Here is a 17,461-nt window from a genome sequence, read left to right on the forward strand (position 1 = left end):
TTTAATCCTGGTAGATACATTCACCAGACAATGGTAAACTGCAGTATTTAATCACATGGTGTAAAGAAAAAGTTAAGGAGCCACTGTCAATCTCTTCTGACTATGGTATTCCCATTTTTACCTTAGGAAGAGGGCTAAGTATATGGAAATACCAGAGATAACTACCCAAGAGTAAGGAGAGTAGGGTGCTTACACACCAACTTCTCTAGGCATTATTTAAAGATTGCTTCTGGGTCACAGGGAGGGTGTTAACTTCTGGTTCATTATGCAGTGGGGCAGGAGAAGAGTGGGCTCTGGCCATTAACTCATATGGTGAGAGTTGCAGCTTGCTTGTCCTAGAACGGTAAGGATGGTAGGAATATGGGCAGAGTGAAAACAGTGTCTGCTATAATCCTACTAACAGATTGAAGGAATTGGATGAGAGAAAGGTCCATGTATAAGAACCAAAAAATAAGTGAAAGAATAAGATAAATGGAAAGCTAACTAAAAACCATAGGTGAAACAATTGCCTGAGAACAGGATGACACTTTATGTTAGGACTCTGGAAGGAAGATGGAAAAGATGACTGAAAATATAGACTTATGGGTTTGATGATAGGAAGGTATAGGAATGGTATTTGCTCTTTTCTTTTTTCTCTGAGATAGGGTTATCCATAGAACATGATGATCTCCAGTAAGTTAGGAAAACAAGGTTTGTAATGGCCACTAGGGGAAATGGGAGATAAGTTGAAGAAAGATGAGCAGCATTTAAGAGCTTAGCTGAGACAAAAATCCAAAAATTTGTGGTGGCACCAATGTTATGGACTCTTGGATCATTTCCAACAGTACTCAGTAGATATGATACAGGGGCAGAAAATGCAAACTGTAAGATTTATTCACTTATTGAATAAATGTTTACTGAGTGCATAATATGCAGTAAGCACTCATTGCTAGAGATAAAACAGTTAACAGACAAATTACAAATAAACACAATTATATAATTTTGTAGAGCTTACATTCTGGAGAGAAAATACAGAAAATAAATAAGATCAGCAAATTAAGGTATAGTACACTAGTGATAATCACAGAGAATGAGGATCTTGAGTGCTGGGCTTTAGAGAAAGTATCATTTTAGATAGTGTGGGCAAGACATCTCTGAGAAGGTGTCATTTGAAAGAAAAAGTAATTGAAAGAGGTGAGCAATTGAGCCATATGGATATCTGTGAAGCACATTTCAGGTAGAAGGAAGAGCAAGTGCGAAAATCCTAAGATAGGAGTATGGGTAGCATGTTGAGGAATGGCAAGGTTATGTGATGATTGGGCCAGGATGAACAAGGGCTAAAATGGTTTAAATTGAGGTCAGAGAGAGAACAGATTTTGCGGTCCACCTTCTATAAAGTCTTATAATTCATGGCTTTTAGGCTGATTGAGTGCTGGAAGTTTTTGAGGGAAGATGAGGTATGAGGACTAAGGAAGAAAAGAATTAATAATTTTGGTAAAAGCATACTTTAAATCATCACTGAAAAGGAAAGGAAGTTTAAGAGTAAGGAGATATAAGAGAAGAGAAGAGAATCAAGAAAAAATGAAGTTAAAGGAGAAAAGAGTTTTTAGGAGGACAGATGAGGAAATTGAGAGATTAAGCCAAAGACACATTGCTAGTCAATGGTGAAACAAGGTTTTGAGCTCCATTAGCCTGACTCCAGTTAGTAATAGTGCTAAATGCCACAGAAGATTCTTGTATGATAATGATGGACACAGGTATATGGGAATTGGATGTCAGGAGGTCATTGGTCATAGGTAGTGAGAATGTTGACAGGACTTTGTTGTGGTTTAGTGTGAATGACAGGGAAGTCTTTACTTGATATTTTGGGATTGGACAGTCAGGGTGATTATGGAGAATGATGCCAAGATGTATAAATTTGAAACAGAAAAGATAAAGGGATTTATGCTAGTTTATAGCCAGAAAGAAAAGGGCAAGAAAGTGAAACAATGATGTGTGAGTCAGATAATTTATGGGGCAAAGTCAGGCAACAAGTCTGAGGGGTTGGAGTTATGAATTAGACCTAGAGAAGACACTTGTTTTACAGGAAAATAACTGAGGACCAGAGAAGCAAATTGTGAACCCAAATCATAAAACCAATTAAATAGTAGCCAGGGACCAGAGTCCAGCTTTTCTGATTGTCAAGAGAAGTTCTTTCCATTAGGCCACCCAGCCACTCTTGCTGAATCATCATTCACTGGTTACTTATCCCCAGTCCAAGGGAGTTATTGTAGTTAATGAATAAACACAGTACAAAAACCACTGTAAATGTACAGTTCTATAGAAACACTAAAGACATCATGACCTTTGGGTTTCCTCATGACTCACTCCTTCCCCCTGCAATTTTGTAGCACAAAGATGGACTTTTCTTGACTATAAAATGGCTTTCAGATACTGCAGGTTCCTACACTGATGCCAAGTAGGGACTCCAGTGAAAGGAACTAAGGTCACCCTCAGGGAATTTCTAGCTGAATTAGGCTCCACTAAGCCTTGAAATAAAAATTCTTCTGGTAGGGAAATGGGGTACAGATGGGAAATCAAGCCAGTGTGTGACTGGGCATGATTTAGAGCAATTGTTATTGATATGACAGATCTTAGCAGGCAACCTCATGAAAGCCTGGATTTTAGTTGCAGTGCAAGTAGGTGAAATGAGTAATTGTGTTTTTGACTTTCCAATTTCCTACACCTTGCCAGTGGTTATTGCAGACATAATTTGGGCCATGTGTATTCCACAGAGGTTTCTGATTTAAGAATCTAGAGTGTTTTTTTTTTTTTTTGGGAGGCAAGCAATATTCAATGTATTTCATCTATGCATAAGATTTTATGTATTTATTTTTATGGTGATCGATATTTTTGGCATGATATAAAACGTTAGACATTTTTAACTTTGAAGGAATGACAAGGGTCTATTTTTAACACTTACATTATCTTGGGCAAACATTAAAATTCTTGATTAATGTTTAACTATAAGAAGTATACTCAAGAATCCATTTCAGGATTCAGGCTGAGTTGTCTTGAAAATTTGAATTCAGACTCCAAGGAGAAGCCCCAAAACCAAGGGTTCTATAACAGAAAGTGGAGCCTTACCTGGCATCTAGAGAATGTGGACTGGATATAAGATCTTAATCTTTTCCTATCTTACCACAGAAATTTGGATGGAGAAACGGTATGTATCTCAAAGAGAAGTGAACCCAGGAACTGCTTTCACTAGGAATCATACGATTTTGGAAGGTACTCGATTCAAGAGAGCCATTTTCAAAGGGCAATACTGCAGAAGTTTTGGTTGTTGTGAAGACAGAGATGATGACTGTGTCACTCATTTCTATGAGGCAAATGCACTATGTTACTGTGATAACTTCTGTGAAAGGGAAAATTCCGATTGCTGTCCTGATTACAAGTCATTTTGCCATGAAGAGAAAGAATGGCCTCCTCACATAAAGCCTTGGGATCCAGAAGGTAGGCTTTGGGAATGTGCTTAAATGATTTCCTGGTTCATTACAAGATCTGTCAAACTGTCTTTCCCTCTCCTTCCTTCATACTTTCTTTTCTATCTTAAGAGGAGGTGAAAAATGAATATTATGATTAAGTAAATTTTCTTGGACTGTTAACGTGCTTTGCTTTGGATGCAACATATCTGCATCCCACTAGTACCTTTAACAAAGTTCCAATGTGATGGCTGTGGATGCTGGTCTGGATCCTGTTGTGAATACTGTCTTAATGTATATAGGGTTACTTAAAACCCTTCCTTCCTTCCTTCCTTCCTTCCTTCCTTCCTTCCTTCCTTCCTTCCTTCCTTCCTTCCTTCCTTCCCTCTTTCCTTCCTTCCTTCTTTCCTTCCTTCCTTCCTTTGTAAAATGTTTTGACAACAGGACTCTTAAGCTCTTTTGAGTGTAACCTTTTAGGGAATCTCATCAGTCACAGGCCTGATCATCTGCAGATTAGTCTAACATTTTGCTTATTACGTCTTATGACTAGTGGACCTCCTGGCATTAGAACCTGTGGTATATCAATGCCATTAATGCCAGTGCAAAAGCAAAACAAAGTCAGCTAGCAACCTGCCTAAGAAATACCAATAGATTTTTCATGTATATTTTTGTTTCATTTCATTTTGCTAATCTGGGATTTTTTAAACGATTGAAACAAAGGAAAGCCTCCTAAAGAGTAATTGTAAAAGTCAAAGACTGAGTGGATAAGTACAAATAATTCATAGGGAGAATGTTGGTATTTACTATATTGGTCTAATTATAGGAGAATGGTTCTGGATTCTGAGCAATCAATGCATCCAAGATTCACAACAAAACACAAAGCAACACTCTTTTGCTATACTTAACTAAAGCACTATTTTTTTTTTATTGCCCATCACATCAAATTTCTTCAGCAGAAATGTAGGTATAATCAGAGCTCTGTCACACTAATGTAAATGAGTGATGGTGACCAGAAATTTCAGTTGAAGACAATTTAGGATTAGCTAGGATTTGGCATCTTCAAAATCCAGATCCACCACCTTCATTCACAATAATGTCATCTTGCTTGTAAAACTGAGGAAATGCTTCCTAAAACGTGTATGTATTATGTTAAAATTTCCACAGAACTGTCATTTATCCCAGACCTTTGCCTCTACCAATATATAGCCCAGAACACATTAAACATCTATTTTCTCCTGAAAAGTGGCAGATCCTTTACTAAGAATGGGGAATCTAGTCATACATCAAAAATTATTCATTGAATATCTTCACTATGCCAGGCATTGTACTTAGTGCTGGGACACCAATGGGGAAGAAAAAGAGAAGATCTTATTCTCTTTGAAGGGATGGTAAAGTTGCCAGGGTGAGGGTAAGATATTAACAAATTCATCGTGCAGTTGCAAATCATGATAAATTCTCTGAAGGAAATATTTAGGGATGCTGTGAGAGTATATCAGAATGTAACATTAACATATAAAATATAACATCAGCCTGAGGGGAGTGTCAGTGAGGGAAGATATTTCACAGAGTACTCCAGGAGTGCAGAGAAGTGAGCTAATTTGAAGGAGAATTGGCAGAAAGGTGTTGTAGATCTGGGGGCGAGGAGCTTAGCTTGATCCAGGGGTTGGAATGTGGTCAACATTTCAGGAGAGTAATGTTTAACAGAGGGTCGGAGGGTGACTTGAGATGAGATTTGAGAGGTCAGTAGAGATCGGATTATGCCAGGATGTACAGGCTGTGCTTAAGATTTGAGATTTTAGTCTGTAATGAGGACTCATTGAAAGATGTCAAGTAGGAATAGTGTTGGCTTCAAGGCTGTTGAGTCTCAGTATCACATGGAAGCTGTAGTGCTTTTGATTTGCTACAATGTATTTAAGTTTTTCTTATTTGAGACATACAGCTCATTTAGAAAAGTAATTGCTACTTCTTCAATGTCCTATTTTTGTTTGAGAGCTAGAATTTTGCTATGACTTTAATTTAGGGTAATGATTTAGGTAGAACTTATGTTCCAGGTATAGTTTTTATTTCATTCATTATGAAGGGAAGCAATTAATCATTTTACTTAGTAGCAAAAAGTTCACATTAGACTATAATTGCTCTTATGAAGGTAATTTGTTTTCTTTTGTTTTATCTTGTGAAAGTAGCTAGTCAAAAGAAAATAGCACCACACAACATTAAAAATTGTGCAAAATTAAAGTAAAAACACAATGGAATATTATTTAAACCAATTTTTGTATGTAGAATCTGACTTCCCTTTGAGATGCTAAGTTGTTCATTCACTGATCTACTAAATATTATTTTTCCGTTATCTAATTACATAGTATTCTCTGGTTCTTTATCCTGCAACTGTGTCAAGAGCTCTTTTTAAACCAGTGACTTAAAACTATGTACACCATCTTAAGTGTTATAAAAGTAATTATGTCCCTTTTGTATAAACTGGAAGTAGGACATATCTTCCTTGTGTGTGTGTGTGTGTGTGTGTGTGTGTGTGTGTGTGTTTTCCACCATCTCTGATGATAACTTCTAGCAATTGAAGGATTTCAATGTCAGATACCCTAAGTAAGTGATAGAGTTTGAAAGAGAACCAGAATGGATTTTCCTGACAAATCTTTTGGTGTAGCAGATTTTAAGGGCAGAGTCTAGTTTAGCATCTGTTGTGAACAGACCTAAGTTAACTTGATTATGCAGAACTTTTATGTTCACATTGGTAAAAAAAATGTGTGTAAGTTACTGACACATTTGAATTGGATAAAGATTATTTACTCCTTCATAACCTCCTTACCACATTATAATGAAGATAAGTCATAGTCCAAATTCTTCATATACATTGATAGTTACAAATATATATATTGGTAAGGAGTCATAGACCAACTCATACAACCTGGATAAACTTCATGAAGTCTCAAGTCTCTGTCCTTTAGAGGTTCCCACATCTACCTTGCTTGAGTAATTTATTGGAGGCATGTGTAACATGCAACATAACAAAGGGGTAGGATTCTGTCATCCTTGTAGTGGGCCTCAGGGAATGAGAATGCTTCCTATTCAGTGGCCGGACACAGAACATTTTAGAGATCAATCCTAGGGTACCAGGTCTATGAGTAAAGTCTTTTGACCTTAAGAGAAACATATAACCTGTTGGCTATAAGAGTGGGATAATGGGGCATGACTTTTTAAATATTTTAGCTAATATATATAAACTGGATACTATTAATTGAACCAGTAAGAGCTGATTACTTATATCCATTATGTTGATTAACAAGCCACTAACTTCACCAATGAAAGCCCACTTCTTATGTCTATTATAGTGGTACTCTTGGTGTTCATCCAAAGATGGATAATGGAAGCATTTATCGCAGCTGCCCTGGAGTCTGGCCTTTCAGAATGAATGCTACTGACCACCCCTGGGATATGGATTCCTGATCAGAGAAAGTAACTGTCTCCCCTAAAATGAAGTTTAGACCAGCACAGATATTATAATGTATTATGATGAAATATTAAAATAAATTACATATAACATATTATCATCTTTACAAAAAAAAAATCAATGGGCCAACTGTTTGACTCTCCAAATACCTGATTTGCCTTATCTTGTGTTAATGTCTGTTAAGTTGTAAAACTCTATTAATTTCAACAGTCATTATCTTTTTGTTCTTTTGTCTCTTTTAGCTATTTTACTACCAAAGAAAAAAAAGGAAATGAGACAGATGCTGGTTAAGGACTTGAAGCCAAGAGAGGGCTTTTTCAAACTTGGGAGCTAGAAAAACACATTTTATAAATTGAGCATTAATCCAGAAAAGAGGGGGGGGGGGTGATAATGCTTTAGGAGAGAAAGAGAGGGAAAGAAAGGAAGGGAGATAAAAAAGAGAGAGACAGCTGTAATGGTGAAGATCTTAAAAAGACAAGAAGGGACTAGATTCAGAGCTCAACAGGGCATGCAGTAACCCAAAGGGAAGGAGGTTGAAAATTATGATGATGGAGATGAGAGAATTCCTAGTGGCTTTATTTTCTCAATGAAATGTGTATGAAGCACCTCAGAGTGAATTAACCAAATTGGTTACCCATATAGCTTCTTGACAGAAACATTTGCTTCTTGACTTCCAAGTATCTCATCAACCTATTCCTACAGGATGTCATTCCTTGCTACATCACCAAAATCATTCTTAGCAGGGTCAGTGACTATGCTATCACTATATGCAACATTGAGATGTCTGTTCTCAATGGCACTCTACATAGTTGACCACCTCTGCTTATTAAATACTTTGTTTTCTTGCTTCCAAGACTCTACTCTCTCCTGAATTCCCTACTTCCTCACAGTCCACTCTTTCCCTTTCTTCTTCTGAATGTCTACTGGCTGGAATGTTTTAAGCTCAGTCTTGCCCCTCTTTCTCTCACCTCTATACACTCTTTCAAATAGATTTTCATTTAGTCTCAAGGCTTTTTAAAAAAAATGTATATTTTTTTCTTTCAAATTTGTGTTCCAGCCTTGAGTTAACTCCAGACTTCCATAAACTACTCTGCTTGACATTCTTCATTAGGATGTCTCACCCAGATTTAATCGATATCTAAAATATCCAGAGCTGACTTCTTAATTTCTTGCCACAAGCCTATTCCATATTTCAGTGATAGCTTTGCTGCCCTTCTATGACTTAAGCCCAAATCCTAGTGAGACATGCTTAATTCTTCTTTTTTCTCATTCTCCAAACTCAGACCATGAGCAAGTTCCGCTGCTTTACCACCAAGTTACAGCCATCCACTGCTCTCCCTCCTTACTTTTTTTTTTAAAGATTTTATTTATTTATTCATAGAGACAGAGAGAGAGAGAGAGAGAGAGAGGCAGAGACACAGGCAGAGGGAGAAGCAGGCATCTTCTGCCTGACGTGGGACTCGATCCAGGGTCTCCAGGATCACGCCCTGGGCTGCAGGCGGCGCTAAACCGCTGCGCCACGGGGGCTGCCCTCCCTCCTTACTACTATTATGCAAATCTTCACTCCACTGGAAGCCCCACCTCATCCAGCGCTATGAAAGTGATGAGGGCAGAGACATTTTTGGTAAGGTCTTGTAGGTTATCCTATGAAATTAGGTTTTATTCTAAATTTGATGGGAAATAACTTGAGGATTTTGAACAGGAAGTGACACAACAGAGATTTTAAAGTCCCCTTTAGGGATCCCTGGGTGGCGCAGCGGTTTGGCGCCTGTCTTTGGCCCAGGGCGCGATCCTGGAGACCTGGGATCGAATCCCATGTCGGGCTCCCGGTGCATGGAGCCTGCTCCTCCCTCTGCCTGTGTCTCTGCCTCTCTCTCTCTCTCTGTGTGACTATCATAAATAAAATAATAATAATAATAATAATAAAGTCCCCTTTAAATGCTGGGTAGAGAAATGAGGGATACATTGGAACCAGGGAGGAGTATAGAAAGGATTGGACTATCCGTATAATGTAGAAGCTGATGCTCCACTTTGTCAGCCCTTTGAGCAGGCTCAGATAAATGGATTATGATTTTCATTTAAGAGGGCAACTCTCAACTGAGATTATAATAAATGTAGTTTCTTATAGAATAAACTCTGACTTGATATTAAGGAAGGATGACCAGAAAGGGAATTTAACTAACACTAGATTTAGTACTGGTTAATTGAGGTAGGCCTGGTGATAACATTCTCTTGACTTCAAAATTATTAGAGTACAGGTCAGAGAAGGGGCTTTTTTTTCCCCTAAAGACTTGTGATTTCTGTTTCCTTTTATCTATGTAACTGATATGTTGGACAAGGAGTTTTTATGAGGTTTGATTAAAAATCAGCTTCGGGGGCAGCCCAGGTGACTCAATGGTTTAGCGCTGTCTTCAGCCCAGGGCATAATCCTGGAGACCTGGGATAGAGTCCCAAGTCGGGCTCCCTGCTTAGAGCCTGCTTCTCCCTCTGCCTGTGTCTCTGCCTCTCTTTCTTTCTGTGTCTCTCATGAATAAATAAATAAAGTCTTTAAAAAAAATCAGCTTCTGTTTTGGCCTCTCCCTTGCCCTTTAAAACTAGTCAGAAAAGTACTTTCCTTGACTTTGAACTTAAATTGTTGTATGAATTTTCTATTGCCCCTGTGTAATAAAAAATTTGAGGGTCTCTTTAAATTATACAGTGTAAGTTCATTTATTTTAAGTCTCTAGTACTGAGCAGTAATTAAAAACCTGGACTTGATTTAAAGTTAAATCTTAGTTTGCTACAATCTAGAAGCCTGTGGTCCAAGAGAGAGGAAGTTTTTGTTTCTCTTCCTGTGCTTGTGGAATGTTAAAAATCCATGGGAAAGAGGTAAATAGATGTAAATATGTTGAGATTTTAGATTCTTCAAGCAGAATATTTAACTGTAAAAACAATACATGCAGAAAAGTGGTAGTCGTGAAGTTTTTTCTATGAAACTGTCATTTGAAAAATCAGAGGAGAGTGAATTCCTTAAGTAGCTTTTGTGACATTGGGGCTAGGAGTTAAACCAAGTCCCTTGGATTGATTTCTAAACATGCAGATTTGCCCCTATAATTGAATGAATAAAAAGTGAGGATTCATTTTGTTTAATTATAGATCATTAATGTGATCTATCAATTACATGTTTCTGTCAAAGAAGTTTTCACATGACAAAATAGTAAATTTCCTTTGCTAAGTCAGAGTGAATTTTTAAGTTTGTGTGAATTATATTTTTGAAAAGGATTTGCTTTGTAACCAGGGTACTATTTTCACCATATCTTATCGATTGTTTTCAATAATGATACTATACCATTGATCTCTTTTGAGTAGTTCATATAATCTGGTAAAGTAGTTAACAGCTAGTTTCAGTTAATTGAGAAACATTTAGATTTGGAGCACAAATGGCTACAATCTTATTGGTTTCATGAATTTTTCTCTTGATCCAAATTCTGAAGAAAAAATAGAATTTGTCTTTAAAAGGTGAATTCAATGAAATAGCATCACATTTTGGTACAAAACTTTGAGATATAATTAGTCATATTCTTTTATGAGCTTTGACTTGATTTTTTTAAATGAGAAAAGCCATAAATTTATTCAAACACTGTCTTATTGCTCACCTATTTAAACATATAAATTATTTTTTCAGTGTTATTAGTGATTAATGCTGTGGTAATCAAGTTTTCATGCTTCACATATCCTTTCTTGGAACATAATACACAGTTTTAAAGATAAAAGCTGTTGGAATGAGCTTAGAAAAATCCATACATAAACCTTGACCCAAACCAGATGTGGATTTTCATCAATTGGCACCAAATATTTTTGCATATTTGAGAAATTCTGAAAACAGAATTTTAAGTTACTTGTGATGTTAATGCACTTTAGTTTTCGATTTAGAATTTTAATTTGTTCATATGTTATGTTGGTAGGTTGCTTCAGAGATGGTCAACTTTATGAAGAAGGATCAGTAATTAAAGAAAACTGCAACTCCTGGTAATGAATTTAAGTGACACAGAACTGAATTCTATTGTGCGTGTATGTTTTCTTCAAATAAAAGTAGTATTGTGAAATAAAACATATTTAAATACAGATAAAGGGGTGCCTGGGTGGCTCAGTTAAGTGTCTGCCTTCTGCTAAGGTCATGATCCTGTGGTCCTGGGATGGAGCCCCGCGTTGGGCTCCCTGCTCAGCGAGGAATGTGCTTTTCTCTCCCTCTATGCTCTCTCTCCCTCTCTTGCTCTTTCTCAAATAAAAATAGAATCTTTAAAAAATAAATGCAGATAGAATAATAAGTTATAGGATATCACATATCTGTAGTTTTATATAAGTATATTTAATGAATGTTGACAAATCTAATCCTGGATATATCTTTTAATGCTATAGCTAGTTGTTCATGATTGTGACCTTCATCATACAGCAGGCCTGCATTAAATATACCTCTTAATTATAATCATTCTATAGGCAAGATATACTATAGGCATATTATGTTTCTTTGATCACAGTAGCTATATATAAGAATAGGCTGCCTTCAAATGATTATCCTGCAGGAAGTTTCCAAGTGCAAATAGACTGAATCTACTGTCTAAATTTTCTTATGGTTTCAAACTTGGGGGATTGTATGGTCATTTCATTTATGAATTGCCTAGAGTAGAGTTAAGAGCTTATTGAGGGGTAGCTAATGCATATATTATTTTATTTTTGCTGAGAATCAAGTAGACACATGGCTATCATTAATCAAAACTATGTTTTATGCCTTAAGAGTGTGCAATTCTGATTACTAATTTTATAAATGTACTTCATAAAGGCTAGGCCACTTTTGTAATTTTTATGTCTTTGCAGCACATGCTCAGGACAGCAATGGAAATGCTCCCAGCTTGTCTGCCTTGTTCAACCAGAACTAATTGAACATGTCAATAAAGGAGACTATGGGTGAGAAAAAATCTTGCATTTTTTTTTTTTGGCAGTCCCAGTTACTTTTCAGGTTTCAGACAATGTATTTCCTATTATTTATTTCTAAAAATGGTCATTATTTCAAAAGAAAGAGTGGGAGAGAAATGGGAAGAGAAGTAGGAAGACAGCTAAAATAGGAATGTGCAAAGATAAATAATTAAATATTGCACAAAGAAATATCGACAGAGTCTTAAATTGTCTAGGAAGGAGCACTGTCATGGTGTAAGTGAGGGGAGTAAAGGGAGGTTTAGTTTGGATAAATAGGCAAAATTTATTTTTTCATATAAACCATCTTTCCACCTCTGCTGCTGCCCTGACCCAGCCAATCAGCTATCCTGGGAGAACCAGACCCTTAGAGGTCAGTATTTAATCTTGATGATTCCCCAAACAACCAGTTCATCTAGCCAATTTCACTGACATGACCTATGTAGCCAATTTCACTTACAGTTGAATCAAAAGACAGGCTGAGCCATTTTACTTTGCTAATAAACTAAATATAGGGCTGATTGACACTTAAACATAGGAAATAATGGTTTGATGCTTTCTGACAGGTTAACAAATTAGGTGGCTTCTTCATTTGCATAGAGGGAATTATGATGTCAGTGTTAAAACGGTTTTCTTCACTGAACTAAAAGGAAGAGGAATAGCCTGCCTGGTTATCTGCCTCTCTGTTGTTACTGATCAAATCTCTATATACTCTTGGTAACATTTTCCATGTTTGGGAAGAGATTTCATGTAAGAAGAACTATTATCAAGTAGCTATAAAAGTGATGTAATCATGAAATGTATTTTTAAAAGTTAAAAGTATCACTTGCTTCCACATATAAGACCATAAGACAGGTGTTTCCCATCACAGTGGGGACACTGAATTTCAGTGTATCCAAAGTATTTTCTTGGAAGACATGAAATTTAGAAAGTTACATTTTTTAACATTAATATTCTTAAACCATGTTGAATTCCTGCGTGTGTATACATGTTTAACCAATATTTTAGGTGATAAAATGATATTGTAAGTATTTCTAGGGAAAATACATTATAGTATTCAGTGGCTAAGTGATACTTAAATCATTAAAAGAACATAAGAGTATGTGTCATCATAAGAAATTATCTGAATGAAGTGCCTAAAACAATTCAAATGCTTGACCTACCGAACACATACTTCCAAGAAACCCTGAGCAGCTTGTGTTTCCATTGTCACAGAACCCATGGGAAACCATAGTTGAAGGTGACATGGAAAGTACACATAAGAATACAGAAGCTGGTAGGAATGCCGTCTTTCTTGGAAGGAAAAAAATTCTTGCCATTATTTGTTCACTATGAGATAACTCTGGGACAAGTTAGACATGGGCTTTGCCTTTTGTAGCAAACATTGATGACCTTAAAAGGACAAAAAGGTATAATTGGAGCGAAAGAAAATATCCATTGCCCAAAGGGAAAAAAAAAGTTAAGTAAAAGAGAGAAGCTATAAAGAAGTGGAGTAAAACTAAAATTATTTACCAGAGGACAAAAAGGCAGAGGGAGTCCTTGGATTTAGGAGAAAGTTCTCTCAGATACATTCTGGTCCTGATGTTCAAATTATTTTCATAGATAATAGAAGCATATCCTTCAATACTTATGAAGTGCTTTTTAAGGTAACCCTAGTCTGATGAGTTACAGGGATCTGTTTGTATCAGCAAGTTTTTTTCCATTTGCCTTGGATTCCCCACCGCTACTCAGGCCCAAAACGGTGGCCTCCTTTGCCTGGACTGGTGCAGTAGCCTCTGCCTGGTCTCCAGCTTCCTCCTGGCCTTATCAGCTAAATATACACAATCTTTGCTTTAAAATATTTATTTTCGGGTAGCCCCGGTGGCTCAGCGGTTAGCAATTAATATTAACAAAACATGTGCTTCTCTTGTGGCACTGCTGAGGGTAGAAATAAATAATTTCTGTCTTGCCCGAATTTACGGTCTAGCTGAGGAGTCAACATGTCTTCGCTCTGTGAAAGCATTTCTGATGATAGAGCAGTATGGAAGTGCCAAATTAGTAGCACAAGTAATAATCAGCAAGTTAGTGGAACAAAGAGAGATAGATAACGGTTTCAGTTATCTGCTGTGGTGCAGCAAACGACTCCAGAATTTCACAGCTTGAAACAGAAGTGTTTCATTGGTTCACTCAGTAACTTGGGATGGGCTTACCTGACGTTCTTTTCTTAATCTCTCTTTGGGGTGACTGGTTGGTGCTGGTTGTTGGTGGGCCCATCTGTCTCCAGCCAGCTAACCTAGCATCTTCAGATGGTGCCAGTGTTCTAAGAGGGCATGAGAGAAAGCTTCAAAGGGCCTCCCTGTAGGGCTTAGCTTAAAAGTTGGACAGCATCAATTCTCCTGCCTTTGCTTGGGTGAAGCAAGACACTAGCCCTGCCCACCTTCAAAGGTTGGGGGAATAGATTCCACTTCTTGGTGCCAAAAGCCATGAATAATTTGTGACCATTTTTAATCTGTCACATCTCTAAACTTTATTATTTTTTTAAATGAATTCAAAACCTAGTCAATTGGATAAGTTAGACTTGATTTTTTTTTCACCAGTTTCTCAAATCAATATATCCTAAATCAAAAGGGTTGACCTCTTTGACCTGCCCTTGGTGACTGGCTTTCCCCCTCTGCCTTGTCAGCCAAGCCAGAAAATTGGAAATTAGTTTGATTCTTTTCTTCACTCTCAGTCACTAGTCTCTTATAATTCCTACAGTCACAGTTTTTTTTTTATTTTATTTATTTATTTGACAGAGAGAAAGAGAGAGAGAGAGCGAGCACATGGCAGAGAGAGCAGCAAGCAGAGGGAGAGGGAGAAGCAGGCTCCGAGCTGAGCATGGAGCCCAATGAAGGGCTCAATCTCAGTATTCTGGGATCATGACCTGAGCCAAAGGCAGATGTTTAACCAACTGAGCCACCCAGGCACCACCATAGTCACAGTTTCTTCCAGATATTATTTTTTCTACCTCTCTGTATATTCTAGTGCATTTCTTTACCAAGCCTCATTTGAGATGGCCTGATTTTTCCGTTTCCAGTCTGGCAACTAATCCCTTCTACTTTCATGGTGATCCCTCTAAATCAAAGCTTTGATTCTGCTGTTCATACTCTTAAAAATCCTCAGTGATACTCCATTGCTTGTAGAATATCATTATACTCCTTAGCATAAGTAACAATCTGGCCCAAATGCTTCTTTGCTACTTCATTTTTTATGCTTTGTTCAGCTTCTGTCTCCCTAGGCCCTCTCATGGTTCAGCATTGAACTTACCTGTTCTTCCTTCAATGTGCTACCCAGTTTCAAACCTGTATGCTTTGCTCCTGAATTGCCATCTTTTTTTTTTTTTTTAAGATCGATTTCTTTATTTGAGAGAGAGAGAGAGAGTGTGTGTGTGTGTGTGTGTGTGAGAGAGAGAGAGAGAGAGAGAGAGAGACTGCAAGCAGGGGAAGGGGCAGAGGAGAGAGTATCTAAGCAGACTCCCACTGAGTGTGGAGCCCAAGGCAAGGTTTGATCTCACAAGCCATGAGATCAGGATCTGAGTGGAATCCAAGAGTCAGATGCTTAACTGACTGAGCCACATGGGCAGCGTTGAATTACCAATTTTCTTAAAGAATAAATGTTCTCTTTTTTCACATCTGCCAACCAAACTCATTCTCATCCTTCCAGACTGAACACTAAAGTCACTTTCTATAAAAAATATTATGCCAACTTCTTCGGGCAGAGTTATATTTGAATCCTTTACTCTGATCGTACCCTGACCTACTGCTAATAAATTACGCACACTGATGGCATTTCTATCTTTGCAGTCTTTTTAGGGTATGAGCTCCTTGAGGGTAGAGAAATTTACTTATTATAATGTTTTAAGAGAGAATATGACAAATTAAGAATGTTCAGTAAATGCTACATTGAGTTAAAGGGAAAGTTATGAGTCTAGATAAAAGAGGATGGTATAGGGTTTAGTCCTTTCACACATTTTTGAACATAAGTCACAGTAAAACACAGATTTGTGACTTAGTATATACACACACATGCACATCTATACCCATACAAATACATGCTGCACACACACACATAATTACATATATAAAACCAGGACTTATCCTCACTATGTGCAATAAGTTCTAATATTTCCTATTATCATTTATCCTATATTCTATTTTTTGAAATACCAATCCCTGATGACTAAGTGGAGTGATTAATTAAATGACCAAAAATGTATCTGAAAATTTGAAAACTACTAGTGTAGAGCACCAAAAACATACTTTACTGAAGTCATAGTTTTGCCTAAGGCTGGCCCTAATGGTCTCTTCTGTATGCTGCAATATCTAGTGTAGTCAGAGTTTCCCTTGGTTGATGGAGATTGCACTCCAAAATTGTGGATTCAAATTGCTTAAGGTTTTACAAACTAACAGATTTTTAAAAAAAGAAAGACATTAACTTTCTAGGCATATTATTGAAAATCGAGTTGTATCTTCACTCATTTGTGAGAATCTATCACATTATAAGCAATTGAGGTAATTAACACAACAGGATTAAGTTTAGATTTGACTTGAGTACTGAAATGTCCTCAAGTTGTAAATAATTCAATTTCAAGCAATGATTAAATTACTTTTGTTTCTCATCTCCTCTCATCTCTTCAGAAAATTTTCATTGGATTTAAATGTCAATGTCAGATTTTGAAAACAAAGCTTCTTTTCCTATATAAGGGCAAAAACCCTGTCTAAAAAAGTATATACTTTTTACTATCTAATCTCACATAATTGAATTTGTATTATAACCAATAATAACAAAGATTACTGGGCACTTAACACAAATTAACCCTTTTAATACATGATAGAATATTTCAGTATTTATATAAAATATTTCAATATAATTAAGAGCACTGATGTAATCTTTTTAGGTATAACTATTTTATCCTCAGTTTTTCATGGATACTTCCTTTGACATGGTCAAATTCTTTTCAAATCGACATTATATATAAAACAATTACTCTATTTAATCCATAAGCACATTTCTGTACATTCAAGCTTCTTTCTAAAATGCATTTAATGACATTCAAAAGAAACTGTGTATATTGGCCTTTTGCCACTTAATCCCTTATAGTATGTAAAGATTCCATATTCTTAAATTTAGTATAAAATGATGTAGCCTTAGATTTCTCATATAAATCATTAAAATAATTGAAATAGATCTAATTTAGGAAGAGTGTCTCATAGGCTCTCCTGTTATGGTAAGCAAGCATGCATTCTTTATATAAAGAATATCTAGCTTGCAGTAATAGTTCTAATTGTGTATAATTTCAGAAATATAAATAAACATTATTTATAAAAGTGATATTATATGACCTATACCAATTTTTCTGTTTCATTTGCAAGGCAGATGGACAGCCCAGAACTACAGCCAATTCTGGGGAATGACTCTAGAAGAAGGTTTCAAGTACCGTCTTGGTACCCTGCCACCTAGCCCCATGCTTCTGAGTATGAATGAGATGACAGTAAGTGTCCTCTCTGACTCAAATACATGTATATTTGTATAGATATGTTTGTATGTGCATTTAAAGAAATTTTCAGTAACTAAAATAGTGAGTTTT

General features: G+C 36.6%; 1 protein-coding gene across 2 annotated transcripts in view; it reads left to right on the forward strand.

Annotated features, from left to right (window-relative positions):
- Positions 1-3,002: 3,002 nt before the first annotated feature.
- TINAG (tubulointerstitial nephritis antigen) overlaps positions 3,003-17,461 on the forward strand; it is a 92,411-nt gene continuing 77,952 nt past the window's right edge. For both annotated transcript variants that reach the window (XM_038554350.1, XM_038554351.1), the window contains exons 1-4: positions 3,003-3,474; positions 10,851-10,914; positions 11,761-11,850; positions 17,251-17,365. In XM_038554350.1, coding sequence (XP_038410278.1) covers positions 3,120-3,474; positions 10,851-10,914; positions 11,761-11,850; positions 17,251-17,365 — 624 coding nt within the window. In that variant the 5' untranslated portion in view covers positions 3,003-3,119. The remainder of the gene's footprint in view (positions 3,475-10,850; positions 10,915-11,760; positions 11,851-17,250; positions 17,366-17,461) is intronic.

This window comes from Canis lupus, chromosome 12 (assembly GCF_011100685.1).
Source record: "Canis lupus familiaris isolate Mischka breed German Shepherd chromosome 12, alternate assembly UU_Cfam_GSD_1.0, whole genome shotgun sequence".
NCBI classification, from domain to species: Eukaryota; Metazoa; Chordata; class Mammalia; order Carnivora; family Canidae; genus Canis; species Canis lupus.